General features: G+C 40.4%; 1 protein-coding gene across 12 annotated transcripts in view; it reads left to right on the top strand.

The window, feature by feature from the left end:
- Positions 1 to 16,602, top strand: part of BANP (BTG3 associated nuclear protein) — a 131,621-nt gene that overhangs the window by 46,969 nt on the left and 68,050 nt on the right. For all 12 annotated transcript variants that reach the window (XR_010465913.1, XR_010465912.1, XM_065028808.1 and 9 more), the window contains exon 8: positions 10,712 to 10,879. Coding sequence is in view for 10 of the 12 variants with exons in the window: in XM_065028808.1 (XP_064884880.1) it covers positions 10,712 to 10,879 (168 nt within the window). In the remaining 2 variants the exon portion in view is untranslated. The remainder of the gene's footprint in view (positions 1 to 10,711; positions 10,880 to 16,602) is intronic.

The following is a 16,602-nucleotide window of genomic DNA, read 5'->3' as shown; positions in this document are numbered from 1 at the left end:
GTTGGTGGGGGCACAACTTGGGCAGAATTTGCAGAGGTGTTGGACTATCTCGTATGAAGCAAAGTTTGAGCGTTCAGCACATCTTTAAATAGAAAGAAGAGGAAGAAAGCATTAATATTTTTTGGTATGGCACCCCTGGGAAGGGCCTTGTGTTGCAGCAGTGCTGCTTTTTCCAACCGTTGTGTTCCTCTGAGCTGCCTTCAGTTCCAAAGAGCTGCTGCTTTGTGAATCAATTAAACGCTGCCACATGGAGGGAAGTGATAACCTCTTTTGAGGGGAGGCGAGAAGATAATATGAGAACCCATTGAGTTTATCTCAGCACCGCAGTTCTCATAAATGGCATCAATGCTGGCACTTGCTTACTGACTTTATGTAAGGCCTGTAATTTAATGCTGGCTGTTGTTTCCTTCTTTCCCGGGCACTTCTGTTTACTTCAGTTACTTTCCTGGCCAGTTGCTCTTTAATAAAACTGAAATAAAAGCAGCAATTTGGGGGAATAAAATAAATTGTTGGCAGCGTGTTTCCTCTCTCCTTCTCACCCTTGTCTTGTTGTTCTTGCGTTATACAAGCGTTGAATTTAATTTTCTGTTCCGAAGGTAAGCAGCTGCTCAGCCTGTCAGTCGCAGCCGTGATTGCGCAGACCTTGATTGTGCCTGATGTGCTGTCAAGCACTTCTGGGCTCTTAGGCTCTGCAGAAAGAAGAAAACTGATGCATTAGGTCACTTGGACTGTTTCTTTCCAGCCGATTCTTCCATCCTGTCAATAGTTTTCCACTTTGGCCAGACTTATTTAAAGGACGTGCTGAAGTGCACTGGTCCTCACTTCTTAAGAGGCAACATTCAGATAAGTCCGTGAGCATGAAAGCAGTTTTCTCAGTGACTTTAAATGTGTGATTCAGGAGCGTGTAATGAAAAAAGGGGCAAGTTGTGTAATCTGTAAGATGTGCTCGTGGGGAAAGTTACCGCTGCAAATAGGATAATTTAGTTGAAAAAGTGCTGAGTTTTATTCTAATGAAAATCAGGGGACTCTTGTATGGATTTTAGAAATTGTTACAGATTCATGTATTAACAAGCCCAAACCTGATGTCAGCAAGAAGTATTCGACCTTTTATAATCAATGTGTTGAGTGTGATGTCCAAAAATCATCTTTATCAATACTGCAGATCCATCCGAGCTATGAAGTCACAAATGACTCTTTGCGTCACCGTTGTGTTAATCACCATTTTCTTGGGGCTGATTCCTCTGTTGATGGAACTTCTCCAGTGTTACGACTGTCTGCAGGGTAAGTTACTCCAGCATGCAGCAGTGAGGTCCCTTTAGGACTTTGTTCGGAAGGATGCAGAGTTTGATTTGCTCTCCCCATCTGCAGCAGAGGCTGTTGGTTACCCAGCATCACTCACACTCGGTCCCTGCGTAAAGAAAATATCCTAAGGAAGTTCTGATGGATTCTAGACAAATATTTGCTTTACTGTCAAAGGCCTGTAAATGACAAAATTGAACTTTTACGGTGTGATTTTAGAAGACATGAAGATTCTAGGAAAGTATTTGATCCCTGACATTTTGAGAGGAAAAGGAGCTCAGCCACCAAATACAGATCGATCAGTGCAAAAATAACGTACATTCATCTGGAAAACGTATTACTGCATGCAAGAAGAGCTGTGATTTCATGAAATTTCATAACTGGAATTCCAGAAGGTTGCCTAGCTTCTCCTTTGCTGGCTTTGCACTTGCTTTTCTCCGTTCCACAAGGGTTAAAAAGCGAGGTGAGGAGATGCCTCAAGCCGACTGCAAGTCAAACGTAAATAAATTCCCGCAGCGTTCGGGTTTCTGTTGTGCCAACCCTTTCCAAAGCCACAAGCGCCTTCGGAAGGGGAGAAATTTTGGTTGTTGATTCAAAAGGCAGTTTTTCTTGGCGGCACGTGTGGCAGCGTTTGCCATCCAGATGGGCTCCCGAGGCCCCGTGGCGAGGGCTTATGTAAGGGGACGGCTCGGGAAGGGGGGGTCAGCAAAAACCCTCCTTTTTCCATCGGTTCTGCTCCCGATCCTGTCAGATCACATTCTGCCGCTGTGTAAAAGACAAAACAGCTGTTTGATCAACTTCTCTGTAAAATCATAGCTGTCAAAAATGACCCGGCGTGTGGTTATTGGCAGTGGCTCCCTAAAATCAGCAGCATTTATTTTGACCGAACGTTATTGATTCAGTTGGGGTGATTCCATTTGTTTTGAGCACCAGCCTTTGATTTCAAGCAGTAAGTTGATCCTTTGGCAGTAAACACATCATATACTTCGATATGTTCCATTCCAAAACAGAGTGACGTCTGATAAACCCTGTGGGATTGTTTCTCCCAGTGAGCAAAAGAAATATTAATAGCAAGATCTTTGCTCGCTCACTCTGATTGTAAGTGAATGCTCTGAATGTGCAAAACTAAGAGGGAAATTTAACAGACGACTCCAAAGTATGGAATCCCACAAGTGCGTTTTTATTATGCAAAAAGAAGGTAAATCGTTATCATGAGCACATCAGGTATTTTGTTTGGAAGGAGATTGTTAGTGGCTGGTTAAGTCGAACAAGTCTTGGAATCTTTAGGTCCGAATCTTCATGAAAAGCCATTAGGGATTAAAATGCTCGTGCAATGTATGGAATGCTGCCATGGCAATTTTTAGCCTTACAGTTATATGAAGCATGCGATTTTTCTTTCATGCTGAAACCTAAATGTTATATTCATATATGTATTTTTGGGAGGAAATGGAACATAGATCTTTTTTCAAGGTATCTTGTTTTATTTGCTGCATCATTTTGGATTTTTGCAAGGTGGTTTTTAGGGCAAGCAATGTGTTTTCTTTTGAAAATCGGGGAAAAAAATGCAAGCAAATGTATGTGATTTGTCCAGTATCATCACAGTGGAGCACCTCTCATGTAATATATGAGCTGGGGCAAGTCTGTAGTAGATGGCATGAAGACTCTTCTGTTTTCAGATTACAAACCCTCCGATTTGGTCTGGAATGATTTTGTGCCGTTTCACAGTATATCTGTGGGGCTGCTGTTCTGACCTTTTCTAGCACTTGGCGCCAGCTGCGAGGGACTCGGGACTCGGAGCAAATGAACACACGCGGGGATGAAAATGCTGAAATTTCTTGCCAGAACGGTGAATTGGACACTCCGCTAGATGGCATCATTTGATTGCGTGTGGCTGGCTCTTGGAAGCCAAAATCAATACAAATAGATTTCCAGAAAGGTGCTAAGGTGTGTCTGAATGGAGCAGCTCTGCTCTTTTAGAAAAGGACACGATACATTGGTGGAATTTAGAGGTTGTAGATGCTAATTAATTTTATTTCTGGTTTTGAAACTTCTTATAGGGTCCAGTAGAATTTTAGGGGTCGTTTTAATTTGTAGAACACCGATATTTAAAGTAATTAATTTTATTTTTCCTTTGGTTCTGTGGTTTGTTAGAAAATAAATATTAAGGCAAGTATTCTAAGTATTAATAAATTTAAATGAAATATTCTGACAAAGTAACTTTTAATAAAATTAGATATTAAATATTCTGACAACTTAGAGTTATTTATTATTTCTTCTGAGGAACACTACCAGAAAGAAATCTGCTCCAGATCTGCATATAAGCATCAAGAAGGTGCTGCCTTTTCTTGGGCAATGTTTGGTGTCAAAGTGCTTTAAATCTTTTAAAATACAAGACATTCTATCTGTGTTTGACAAAGAGCAAGAACAGAGAAAGAGAAGCCTCACGCCTTTTGGGTTCTGCTGCTTTCTCATCAATTAAAAACCAAACCAACCTGCCAACAGACTATCTGGCTGTTGGAGACCAGGTATTTTACCTGAAGCAGAAAGATGTATAGGAATCCCTTACGACAGGTGAAAGGTCTGTTGCATTAGGCCTTTGATCTGTTGTGCATGAGGTAGTTTCCAGCTGTCTGTCTGCATCCAGACCTGCAGCTTCACATTGACCCAGTTGTAACGATTGAAGAAGTGAAAAATTCCCTTTCACTGTAGTTTGTTATTTGAGACACAAACCTGAATGTGCGACCATTTCGTATGCTGTTTGGTAGTTATTTAAAATAAGTTCATTTCTGAAATGTTGCCTTAACATGATAATGTGATATTATTGAGGAAAACTTTATTACCTGTTCTTCCAAATGGTCTACTGTTCTGTTTGCCTAGAATTGTAATCAGCAGATTGTCTGAACTGTTAATTAGCAGTTTATAAGGAGTTGCTGATTGTAGTTTAACACTTTTTCTGGCTTTCTTTGATGCAGGTTCAGCAAAATGCACCCTTTTCATCCCAGAAAGTTTCTCTATCAGATAGATACTTAATTGAAACTTTGTTTTAGGAGCTGAGGTGAGAAAACATTGGTTTAAATGATTGACTTTCTTGAAATAGCAAAAACGTGCTGGCTCCATGTGTATTAGAAAGGAGATTTGAATTCTAAAAGGCAGATGAGTGACAGAACGCTGCCTCAACCTGTTCTTGAATGTGGGAAACTTCATAGTAGTCCCAGTTTGGGGTAATTATACAACCTTGTTACTGGGATTTTGGGGCCACCGATGGGCCGATGTGAGGTCTGGCTGCAGAAACTGGTGTCCACAGTCTCGCTTTTATTCCAGTTATCTTGTCAAAGGTATGAAAAGACAATATTTAGAGTTTGGTTCCTGAATGTGCTGATGTGTGTATTTATATAACACCCATGATGGCATCTGGAAGGCAGGAGAATGATGCAATGTGAGCAATAGACTGCTAGGAAAAACAGGTTGTGGTGTCCCTAAAGTTTGTCCTTGTTGCCTAAATTGTCTCATCACGTGCTCACACTGAAGGCCACTGACTTCGCTGATGTTTTTCACATCTGGAGCGTTTCCTCGAACGTGCCTGGCTTTTTCAATCGTGTTCTTAGCGCTAGAGATGAATTTCCTCACTCTCTTGTCATGACAGATGTAATGTTCTTGCTGTAGGTAAACCAATTCTGGGTGTTTTTTGTAAAGCAGTTGTAAAATTATAAATGATTCATTTTGTCATAAAGTTACCTAAGACAAGACTCCTTGTGATCTCTAGGATAGAGTTGAGTTCCTGTTGTCCAAGTGGAAAGGGATTTGATTAACATGGATTTTTGAGGTTTATGTACTATTATAACTTAGTTGAAGAGTACAATAAAAGAACCTGTTTTCTGTAGAATCTTGTTTGCGGAAATCCCCTTTAACCAGACCTCCTGTACCTAGGAAAACAGGCTATTTCTTTTCTTTGAAAGCTGACAGTTGAAAATATCCCGAAAAACTTCAGATTTTGTGAAAATTTATAGTGTTTGATTTTAATATTTGACTGGTTTAAGTATTCTGGTTGCTGACAGAGGTTTAGTAAATCCTTCTTTAGGCATGTGTAGCAGAATAGGATCTCAGTTGTATTTGAGGCTGTGCGAATAGAGTTTGCATTATAAAATGTGCACACCGTGGTCTATAAATTTATAGCTGTGTCAAAGGTGTGAATGTAACAGTGAAACAAAGGCACTAAAATGGAAAACAAGTAATTGCTTGATAGCTGCATTTTCCTTCCCGATGTCGCCGTCCCCTCCTGCATCCCAACCCCAAACCCTTGGGTTTGGAGGGGAATCCACCTCCCAGCTGTGCACATCACCCCCCTCCGGCTGTCAAAAGAGTAAACAATTACTCTTCTTAAAATTATTTCAATATGGTTGATGCACGACCATAATTATGTTTGAATAATCAAACCCTGAAGGCGCAAGAAGTAACTTCAGAGGTGCTTAATTTTTTCCTCCGCTGTTCCAGTATTTAGTACAGCAGATTTTGTTGTCATACGCTTCATAAAAAGAACTCCAAATGTATGACCCTTCCGTGAAAAAATGCGTCTTGTGAGCCAAACCCCCAAATAATCGCCCCTCTTCATGATTCTGTGCAGGCACAATCTGAAGCCCTTGTTTTTCATAATGGCCGTCACGTTCTTGTCAATTAAACAAAGATTCTGTTCATCATTTTAATCATTTGCATTTGGAATATGACATCCTGCTGCTTTTTCTCCAGCCTTTAAAAATGATGTTGAATTTGGAAATGGAAGGAACAGTTAACTAAATCTGTTTGGATTACACATTTAATGTAAATATGTCTTTATTTTATACATAGGGCTGTTAAATCCTCTGGGGGTAACACTTTCCCTTATCTTTCAAAATGTAACAATAACAGAGGGAATCTCAGGATAAACAGCAGCAAGGGAGCTGCCAAGTCTGGGAAAATAATGATTTACCTTTTAATTTGCTAAAGAAATGTGGTATTCATGGAGGATGGGAAGCAGCACAAGCCAGCAATATCCAACTGCAAGCTCTTGACATGCAGTTTGTTTTTCAGGAGGCTGCTTTTCAATGCAGTATCAAGATGGAATATTTCATGTCTGGATTTGATATTGCAAATGTCTTCTCTTCCTCCTCAATTTGTTCTTAATTAAATTTCTTTACAATTTACTGTTTTATGTGGATTGTTTTGTCTGCTGACTGACTTCTGACCTTTAAGAAAGGAAGGATTACTTTCTCAGGATCATTGTTTTCATGGGGTTTTCTATTTTTTTTTTTTTCTAATTAACTCTATTAAAAAAACCAACAACTTCAACCCTTTCTTCCCCTGCTTTGTTCCTTAGATGCCCCAGAAGTTTGGGAGTATATAGTCATTTCAGACACCATTGCTGGTGATTTTTGCATTTGTACCAGAGCATCCTCACTGCATTTCCAAGCTTTTCTTGTTTTCCCTTTGAACCACAGAAAGATTTATTTAGTGCTGCACAAGCAACATTCTAGAACTTGTTGCGTCAGTTGTCTTTTTAGTTTTATAGGAACTTCGGCAAAAATGTGCTGTGTTTCTGATCTGCAAGGCAGAATTCAGTGTCCTGCACCTGTTGGCTTTGAAAGCTGACTGTAATTTTCCTGCTGCACACCTGCCCTCCTCCTCAGCTGTTGTGTGATAAGATGTGAACGTGGCTTCTCTCTTGCAAAGCGATTTCCCCTTTGCAGAACGGTCCATGTGTCTGAATTCCTTGGTCTCTGTGTCCCAGGCTGCTGCTCTATCTGTAGCTGCTCTATAGAAATCGCTCCAGCTCTTGCGATTTATTAAATAACTGAACTGTTTAAAGTCTCTGGTGTGTTCTCCTAGAAAGCTTTGTTGAGGAAGTGCAGTTCCCAAAGAAAGCCAACTTTGGACCCTTCGTGTTTAAAAACAAGCACATCCTTTGTTTTCAATGTTACCGGCAACCACCCCTTGTCCTAAAGAAAAAGATCGCAAAAAACACAGCCAGCCTTAGATGATGGAAATCCTTCACTCTTGTATAAGTGCATCTGTCTTCCAAAATACTGTTGTCTTTTGGCCAAAGTGCTGAATTATATCACTGAATGTATTTTTTTAATGTATTTTTTTTTAGCGGGGTTGTTTTGTGGCTCATGGACACCGCACTGCTCACAAATTACAGCGCTTCACGCTGCTTTTGACTAGCAAATGTTCCAGAAAAGTCAAATCCCTTCTCACTGAAGTATTTCTGTCTTTTCCAATACGGACTTCCCCGAGTTGAGTGTCTCGTTTGCAGTATCTCGCTTTAGTGCTGTCTTTCTAAGTTTTTTTGGTGTTTGACATGCTGGGGTGAGACAGCCGAGAGCTGTGCTGCATGGGATTGTTTATGGACGGAGAACAGAAAATCAGCACGCTTCAGTTTCTAATATTGTTTGCACATGTTTTCGGGACGTATCTCTCTATGCCAGGTAAATGGTATTTCTGATATTATGGCGAACTTTTTATCTCTCTAAAAAATACCCCACTGTTGTTAGCATTAGATTTTTCTTCAGTCATCAGTGAAGTGTTGTGAAATGTGGTAGTTAAAGACCTGTTCATAGAATAACAGTTTAGATTGTAGCACCAACTGGATAGATTTACACATCTGAAATTCATTTAACTTTTATATCAACTAAATTTGTAGTTAAAGGCTAATTTTTCATGCCTGATTTGCACATGCAGTTACTGTGACTGAGTGTTCGGTTACAGTAAAAATCTGTGCGAACAGCAGGCGATGGGTCTGTACCAGTTTTACACCTTCCATCACTGCACCAGCCAAGTAGGGATTTTATTAATAAGGAAAAAGAAAGAAGCATATTTGGCTTTGAAAATCTGTGCTTGATGTCTCAGGTCCCTCTAGCCTGAAATCATCATCTCTGATTCTCCCCTGTTCAGCTCGTTGTCTGTGTTCCATGTTTTCCTCTGTACCCGTGTTTTCTCCGTGGAGGTGATGGTCTCTCTGTCCAGTATTTCATGGCCATTCCTCATCACAGCGATTACATGATAGCTTCTGGGATCAGTAAGTAGAAGGTGATCTTTTCCTGCCTTCCCTCAACAGAACAATTTATGGGATGTTTTGTACCGCAGCTCTGGCCCCATGATCTGTCTCCAGGTCTTGTCCTGCACGGTCTGGGTCTCCTGGGGTGTTTGGTCACTGCACCTGGGAATATCTTGTCCCAAATAACTTACATTGCTTTTGATTCCTCTTTGAATTAAATGACATCCAGGAATATCCCATGCATTACTCTGTAATAGTAAAGTTCCTAGCTGGACTGCTTTTCTGTGAGAGTTTTCTTCATTGATTCAGTCGCTTCTCTAAACGGAGCAGCAGAGAATGTGAAAGTCATTAAAATGTATTTCTGAATGAAATGTGGACATTTTTTCAAAATAACCACAGAGCACATGACCATTTTATGTAGGACTGCACAAGTACTTCTGTATGTACTGACTGTTGTATAAAGAGTTAAAGCACAACTATTTTTATTGGACATCACTGCAAACACTTATAAACCCATTTCTCTGTAGTGCGCATTAGTAATAGATTAGTCTGAGAAATGTGGTCTCAGTATTTACAGTACAGAATGTGCTTTCCTTTTGCTGACACCTATGGAAAGGAAACTGTTGTGGAGCAGCAGATGATACTTGCAGGCGATTTTCCTCCTTTTCTCATCCCTTTTTGGGGACAGAACATCAGGATTGTGGAGCCATCTCGAAGTAATGTCCTTGATGTCAGTGAAGAGTCGTGGGGCCTTTCAAGTGCTTTTGAATTGGCTTTTTGATGCCAGTGTTTTCCTTCTGTGTGTTCTCCATTTCAAATTGTTCTTTGAACAGATCTATAGTAAATATTTTAGAGCTTTGTAAAAAAATTGTGTTTAAAAATTGTGATGATGACTCTACTTGACTACGTTAGATTAGTAACATGCAAATTTCCATTTCTGAGGACTCTTGGCTCATTTATAATACAAAGGAAAGTACAAAGCTCTTAGTGCAAAACTGGAATTTTGTGGCCGTATGCTCCTGTAAGACAAATTATTTGAAGCCGACCGTGTCTTGTTCATAGGGCTATAAAAACCTGAAGTATTTCACAGGATCAGGATCCTATTTGAGAATATGGTTGTAAACCCAGTAGGTTGAAAAGATTATTTTCTTTTCTAGGGTGTGGAAGTAAACTGATACCAAAAGGAAAATAAGAATTTTAAGAGATCTTTCAAGCATTGTCACAATGAGTAAAAATATATATGTCAGCTTTGGACTGAGTTTTAATTGCAGTATTGCACATTTAAATCGGAAAAGTTGAGAAATGCTGAAGTTATACGTTCAGGTAGTTCTGTTTTAATTAGCAGGTGTTGAACCTTTAGGTTTACCTTTTCAAGTGTGTTTTCTGCAGCCACGAGGGTTATAAATTTCTCTTACCATACAGTCAAATGCCTTCAACTGTTGATGCTTTAAACAGAACTCAAACCACTCTAAGGTCTACAATAAAACAGTAAAAGTCTGTAGCAATATGAGCAGGACCGTGAAACCACTGACAATGCGCAATGTGTTTCCTTCCCCGTTTTAAAGCCATTTGTCCAGGTGTTGAAACAAATATTTGTCATACCTGCAACAGCCTCTTTGCTCCCTCTTTTTTATATAATTGGGTTTCCCTTTTGGGTGTGGAGGTTGCAGGCGATCATGAACCTGGTTTAAGTCAGCAGTGGGACTCGGTCTCTATGGGCTTTGTTTCAAAATACTCCGTCCAGCTCGTAAGTCAATGTTGTGTTTTATAAGAGTTTGGCAACTTAGCACCAAATATTGGAAAGCGCATAATGCGGCTCTTTAAATGACTTAATACTGGTAGTAACGTTTTCAGAAGATTATAATTTTGTATTGCATCTTTATTGGGTTCTGATGAATTGTGAACTGCGCTTTAAAAGAGTTTGTTGGTTTGGTTTTTCATATATAGAGCTTTATAAGTCTTCCTACTTATCAGATGTGTTGTGGGGCACTATCTGTGATAAATAAAGCTTTATCCACTTTTGGCTTCGGAGTGCTGGAGCCTTTTGTTGGTCAGTGTTGCGCATCTTGAATGTAATAGTGCATTTTCCTTGGATAGAAGCTTAGATAAAGATATTTCATGGACTGCTGGCTCTTTTAAATATATAACTGTGTATATGTATGATTACTGAATTTGGTGTACAGCTGCTGAAGTCACACCACTGCAGAGCTTTGGCATTTTTCGTAATGTCACTGTGTTCCTTTAGGCAGCGTCAAGATCAGGGCAGTTCTAAAATGTTCAGAGTTTCTTTGATCACTTTGTGTGTATGACAGCGTGTCTAAGCGTTTTTCAGAAAATACAGATTTGTGCTGATTGTCACCCCTTTGCGTTTCTCTCTAATAACAGGTCACTTATTTTACAAGTTTGGAATCACGGAATCAGACTGGTACCGAATCAAGCAAAGCATCGACTCCAAATGCCGAACAGCCTGGAGGCGGAAACAGCGCGGGCAGAGCCTGGCTGTGAAAAGCTTTTCAAGACGAACACCATCGTCATCGTCTTACAGCGGTTCAGGTAAAAAACCAAACAAACCCCAACAGAAATAGAACCTTATGGTAATAAGGCCATTTGGTTTTTGATATGCCTGAAAATTATTTTGATCTGACGTTGTATTTACAACAGGTGCATGTTGCACACACAAATGTGAATATTTTTGTGTGACAAAGGCAAATGGAGAAACCCGCATTTCTCACAATTGAATATTTGGAGTGGATTTTGTATTATTGTGCATTTTTTATAGTACCATTTATCATTGCCGAAGAGGCCTCTCTGTGGTAGTGTGTGTGTGTCTACAGTGCTCCTCAAGGCCTGGATCCATGTACTGACACCTGGGTAAATCATCGTAGGCTTTCAGTGCAAACCAACTACCTCCTGGTACTCTGAGCCCTTCGCAGCCTCATGGGACTTGTCCCATAGGAGATCCCTGGTAGGATGAGTTGCTAGTAATTGTTTCATCTATGAATTGCAATCACTCTCCTGATTGCAGTACATTAATGAGCCTAGAAAGGGAGGGGTGTGTGTGTTCACAAAGAGGGAGAAGAGACTCGGTCTCTAAACCAGTAGTAAAATACAGATTTGCCAGAATTGAAAGTGCAGTATTATTCCAGTGTGTGAGAGAGGTTGGTTTGTACGATATCTGAACGCCTGGCTTCTCTTGAGATGCTTGAGAACGTCCACCCACAGCTGCTCACTGAAGAAATTCAGCACACGCAGCTTTGTGCTCTCATATGTTTTTTCTACCATGTTCAATTTTTTGAGTAGAAGGTCAGGATGTTTCTGCAACTCATGTTCTTAAGAGGAGTCGAGTGAATAAATCTCACTGTGTTCACTCCATTTAGTAGGACGTGCTAAGTTTTGTTCCTGAAGTATTTTTCTCTGAAGAAATTAAATACATTGTAGGTGATTCTATATTTCCATATAGGTATGTAGGCATGAATAATAATAACAAATGAAAAATACTGACCTAAGAAGTGTTCTCTTAGGACATTTCTGGCTCATGCTTTTAATATAAAGCAGTGTTACGGGACATTTGTACATCATATATTAAAACCAGCGTTTTGGAAGTGAGCCCAAAGAAAAGGAAGTAAGTTTATTTGCCTGCATAAAATTTTTGGTTGCATGTTAACACTAACCACTGTATCTCAGGCAAAGAATGCCAAAATATGCTTTCAGTGGAAAATTTTATGTGTTGGAACTGAGAATCATATCCAAAATTCTCAAATTAAAACAACTAATCAATGTAATGTTAACCATAAGCCATATATGTTGATGGGATTTTTATTTTCAGTCTCTTAACAATCAGCGTTTTAGAATAAAAATGCAGTAGTAAGTGAACATTATGGGCCTGTGCTCATTAGGCCGTACTCCTTGGCTGTTGTTGAGATTTATTATTAAAAAGTATTAAACCTTAATCTCCTGGTTTGGAGATTTGGGGAAACCAATGTAGAGATGTGTAACACAGACTAAGCTCCGTGAATTCTTGTCTTCAAAAGTCCACAAGATAATAAGTTTTGGTTGTTTTCATTTTGTAAGTTGAAAACTCATTTATTCTCCTCTCGGCTCCATTAAACTGATTTGTGAGTAATTTTTTCCATGGGTACAGAGACACCCGAGTTAACTCGTGGCATTTCAGTGATGTGCAGGTGGAATCGTGTGGTACGGACGCCCACCAGCTGGTGCTACAAGAGCCCCCGTGGTGTTTTGGGCTGGGTGCCCAGGGATGCTCGTGTGGCTGGAGCTGAGCCGGCTCCTTAGCTCCGTTCATCTCAGGATTTCCCCAGGGGATTTGATCCCACCTGGGTCTCCCACTGTACAGGTGACCTCCCAAGTTTCCTAGATAGCAAAGAGGTCCTTGGAAAGGTGGCTTTGGTCCTGAAGATGATGACGGTTGGCTGAGGCGCCTTGGCATGTCGTTGGCAGGACTCTACCGACTGCGCGGCCAAAAGCAGCGCACCGGCAATGACATTAACAGCTGCCTTTGGTAACGGTATGTGAAAACGCTCCTGTGGATTCAGAGCCTTGTGTTAATATTCTTTAAAATATTGCTCTTACTCAGAATGTCATTGGCATCGTTTTCTGGGAGGCTGTAAAGATGTGAGATGAATTCACCGCTGCATTCGCACCCGCTGTGAAAAAGCTCTTAGGAAAACCAGACCGCTTTTCTGAATTGAGTAGTCCTTGGAAAAAATAATTTGCATTCCAAAATCAGTGGGAGTGGTATTTCACCTGAAGAAAGAACAGGAGGTCTGAGGAAAAACAAGAAAGCAGTTTGAGAGGCTTAATGATTATATAGAGAAAAGAAAGAGAAGAAAAGAAGCAAGGGAAAAAGTAGATTCACACATGTTTAAGAAGGTAATTTTTGCATGACAGGGCTGTGACTCCACCACTCTGTTCAGGTAACTCCATGAACTGCTCAGAACTGTTCTTTGTGATTCGACGTCCCTGGAACCCCTCGATGGAATTACAGCATCATAATTCACAGGCATCTGTTCCTTATTATACACACTGTAGAGTGGATGGAGCGGAATTCCTGCTGCCAGCGAGCAGGAAGGAGAAGTCATATTTCACAGCTCTGAAGTAAAGGAGGTCTGTATTTCACAGTTATGACAACATAGCTGTCAAATACGGCTTTTTAAAGTGTTACATATGAACCCAGACAGTTTTTATGGTAGCATTTGTTTCAGGGGGCAATTTAAGGTGAGCCTTGGAATTTGGCTACTTGAGAAACTGTCTTTCCCGCTATTGTTGGTTGTATTAGAGCTGTTAAAATCAGCTTCTCGGTGCATTATGTCAGGTCTACACCTGCTGTGGTTGCTGCTGGCTGCACAATACCTGTCTTTGCTTGCACCCACTAATAGGTTACTCCATGCCAGTTAATTAGCTATGAGAATTAGCTACGTGAATGAGGTAGAGAAGCAGGAGGCTCAGCCCATAGTCCTCATGTAGCTTTATAAGTTTTTGGTGTAATTCTGTGACAGTGTTCAAGGGGTAAGAGCTCCAGAGGAGCTGAGCTGCAAAGATGTGTCTAAGGAAGCTGGTAGGAAACTCTGAATGAATATCTCTGTCTTTCACCCCCAAAGATATTAATTGAGATTGTTCTATAATGAAGTGACTATGCAGCTTTACAGTAGCCACAACATTTATAGGTTGCATGAAGTTGTAACAGACTGTTTTATTTAGGCAGAAATTGGTTTTCCATATTTTACCCGGCTCTTCTCTTTGAAGCTGTTGCCTTTTGCTGGAATTGAGGTATTAATTGTGGTGGTTTGCTCCACTCTTCTTGGACCCAACACTTCAGTCCTTAATGTGTGTTTCTATTTATTTGATTTTTTTGGACAAGAGTTATACACATGGCTGCCATGATAATTTAACTAGATATTCTTTTTAGAAACGCTCGCAGTCTTTGGAGGGAAGGCAGTAGGAAATGAGGTTTTTGGGAGGAGGATTAATTGGAGAGTGCCTTCTCCCTTTCTTTTAATTTCTCTTAAGATTGTTAAGGCTGTTATCACAGTTTTCCATGTTGGAATTTTTAATTAGTTCTATGACTTTGGGATTTATATGTAGATTTAGGCTGAAGTGCTCAGCCTGTGCCGAGATGTCACATATAAAAAGGGATGTGCAGCCAAATCTTCAAAGCTGTTCTGCAAAATTGGAGGCATTTAGCACTGGATGAGTCAGGTTGAGATAAGGGATTGCAGTATACACTTTTATTTCTATTAATTGTTGGGTAATGGTGTTTTTCCTGCTTTTTGTTCTTGAGGATGGCTTTGCTACATCTGGCCATTAACCTTTCCTCCCTAGGACTAAGCATCAAGGAAGCACCAAAGAATGTCCTAGTTTGTAGGTACAAGTGTGAGGGTGGGAGCTTGTGCACTAGGAAAAGAATTCTGAATAACACCACAGAAGGAGAATAAGCACAAACGCAGAGTCTGCACCTCCTGCGTGTCCTTCCAAAAGGAGAAGCCAGATGCTCAACTGATAAATACAAAGTAGAATAGGCAAGAATTAGAAAATGCCAAAGGTTTTGCCTTTGAAGTGACGAATTTTAAAGCTGCTCTCAGCTGAGAGTTAAACACACATATTCTTGAAACGATTACAAATTACATTTGTCTGACAAGTCTGATCTTGGCAATGTGTGCGGAAGATGAGCTGTGACAATGTGACAGCAAAGCTGCTTCGGTGGGTGATTGCGCCAAGCCCTCAACATCCATCTGAGAGCACAACCTCACTTGGGCTCAGAAACACGTGCAGCAAACAAATGGAAAATATGAAAGGTCCCGTTTCAGCTTGGGAGGAGGGAATATTTCAGCATTTCCCCCCCCCCCCCCCCCCCAGTATCACAACTTTATCACCAGGGGAATGGTCAGTGCAGCATCTTCCATTGTGGGTGGCTCCACAGCGGCTCCATAAAGGGAAGGCGCTTGGGCGGTGTCACGGGTAACGCGCTCCGTAGTAGCACCAGAGAAACCATTCGGTTCGTGTCCAAGTGCCCTTTTGTAACTCGTGCAACGGAAAATTTCAAAGCACGAGTTCAGCTGTTGGGCTTCTCCGTGCCAGGGATTCTCTAATATATCAAAATTGTAAATGTGAGGCTAGATAGTTTACACGATAGTGATTTATAACTGTTGACATATCCTCTCTTCAAGCTGTGTGCTATTCATGTTGGTGTTTGTTTTTAATGGGGAATGTTTGAAAGTGGATAAATATTACTTTTGTCTGGTCAGAGACTCAAAAGGGAAAAACAATACTTATAAAGGATGTTTTGTTTTTAGACACTGTTGAATCCTTCTAAGAAAAAAACTCCGCCAAAATCCAACAAAGAAAAATAAAAAAAATAAAACCCAACTGTGGTTGTTCAGTGAAGCCAAACTGAAACCTATTGATAAGTGACAACGCGAGATGTACAGTATGTTGAATTCAGCCTGTGTCTCCTGATCCCACCTCCAAAAAGCGTAATCACTTCTGGCATCTGTGAAGGAAAAGATGGTTTACAAATACAGGCTTTTGGACTTTACAGTTAAAAATGTGTTTCAAGATGTGCTTAGGATATAATGTAAATAGATAGTTTTATCTGCTGTAGCTCTTCTGTCTTCGTTACTCTTTTATTTAATAACTTCCTTAATAAGAAAATAAATAGTCATTATAAATGAGTGTTTTCTCAGCAGTACAGCATCGCAGTTTGTGTCATGGTCAGTGTAATCTAGAGGAAGAACGCTGCTAGAAGGTTATTAAATCTCCAAGTGAAACACAGGTCTTTCGTTGCCCGTGTCCCAAGTCCAGATTTGCTGTCTGTGTACGTGTATTTACATTCACGCTCTATATGTTTGCGCACATGAAGTTCTGTATGTATGCATGTGTGTGTATACGCACACATCTAAATGAAGAAATATGTATTTGGACACTGCGGTTTGACCAGAAGTTGAGTTGTAACTCGACTCAGCTGTTGAATTACATAGTGGGGACTGGGAAGCAGGATGGAAAGACAAAATTCCAGCGGGCTGGACCAGCGGTACCTGTGAGAAGCAGCGAGGTGAATTACTGGGCTTCCTTAGCCATTTAGCATCCTAACAAAAGGCTATCTGCAAGATAAAATGCATAAAATATTATTAGGGCTGACATAATGGAGATGAGAGAAGAAGCAAAAGGCAAAGAGGCTCAGGCAGATGATTCTTCTAGAATATCTGTTATTTTCAGTGACTGTGACAAAGCCACTGGCAATGGAAAGCGCGATCCTGTAT

This window comes from Columba livia, chromosome 13 (assembly GCF_036013475.1).
Source record: "Columba livia isolate bColLiv1 breed racing homer chromosome 13, bColLiv1.pat.W.v2, whole genome shotgun sequence".
Lineage (NCBI taxonomy): Eukaryota > Metazoa > Chordata > Aves > Columbiformes > Columbidae > Columba > Columba livia.
The sequence above is the reverse complement of the archived record's forward strand: the minus strand, read 5'-3'. Positions and strand labels throughout refer to the sequence as shown.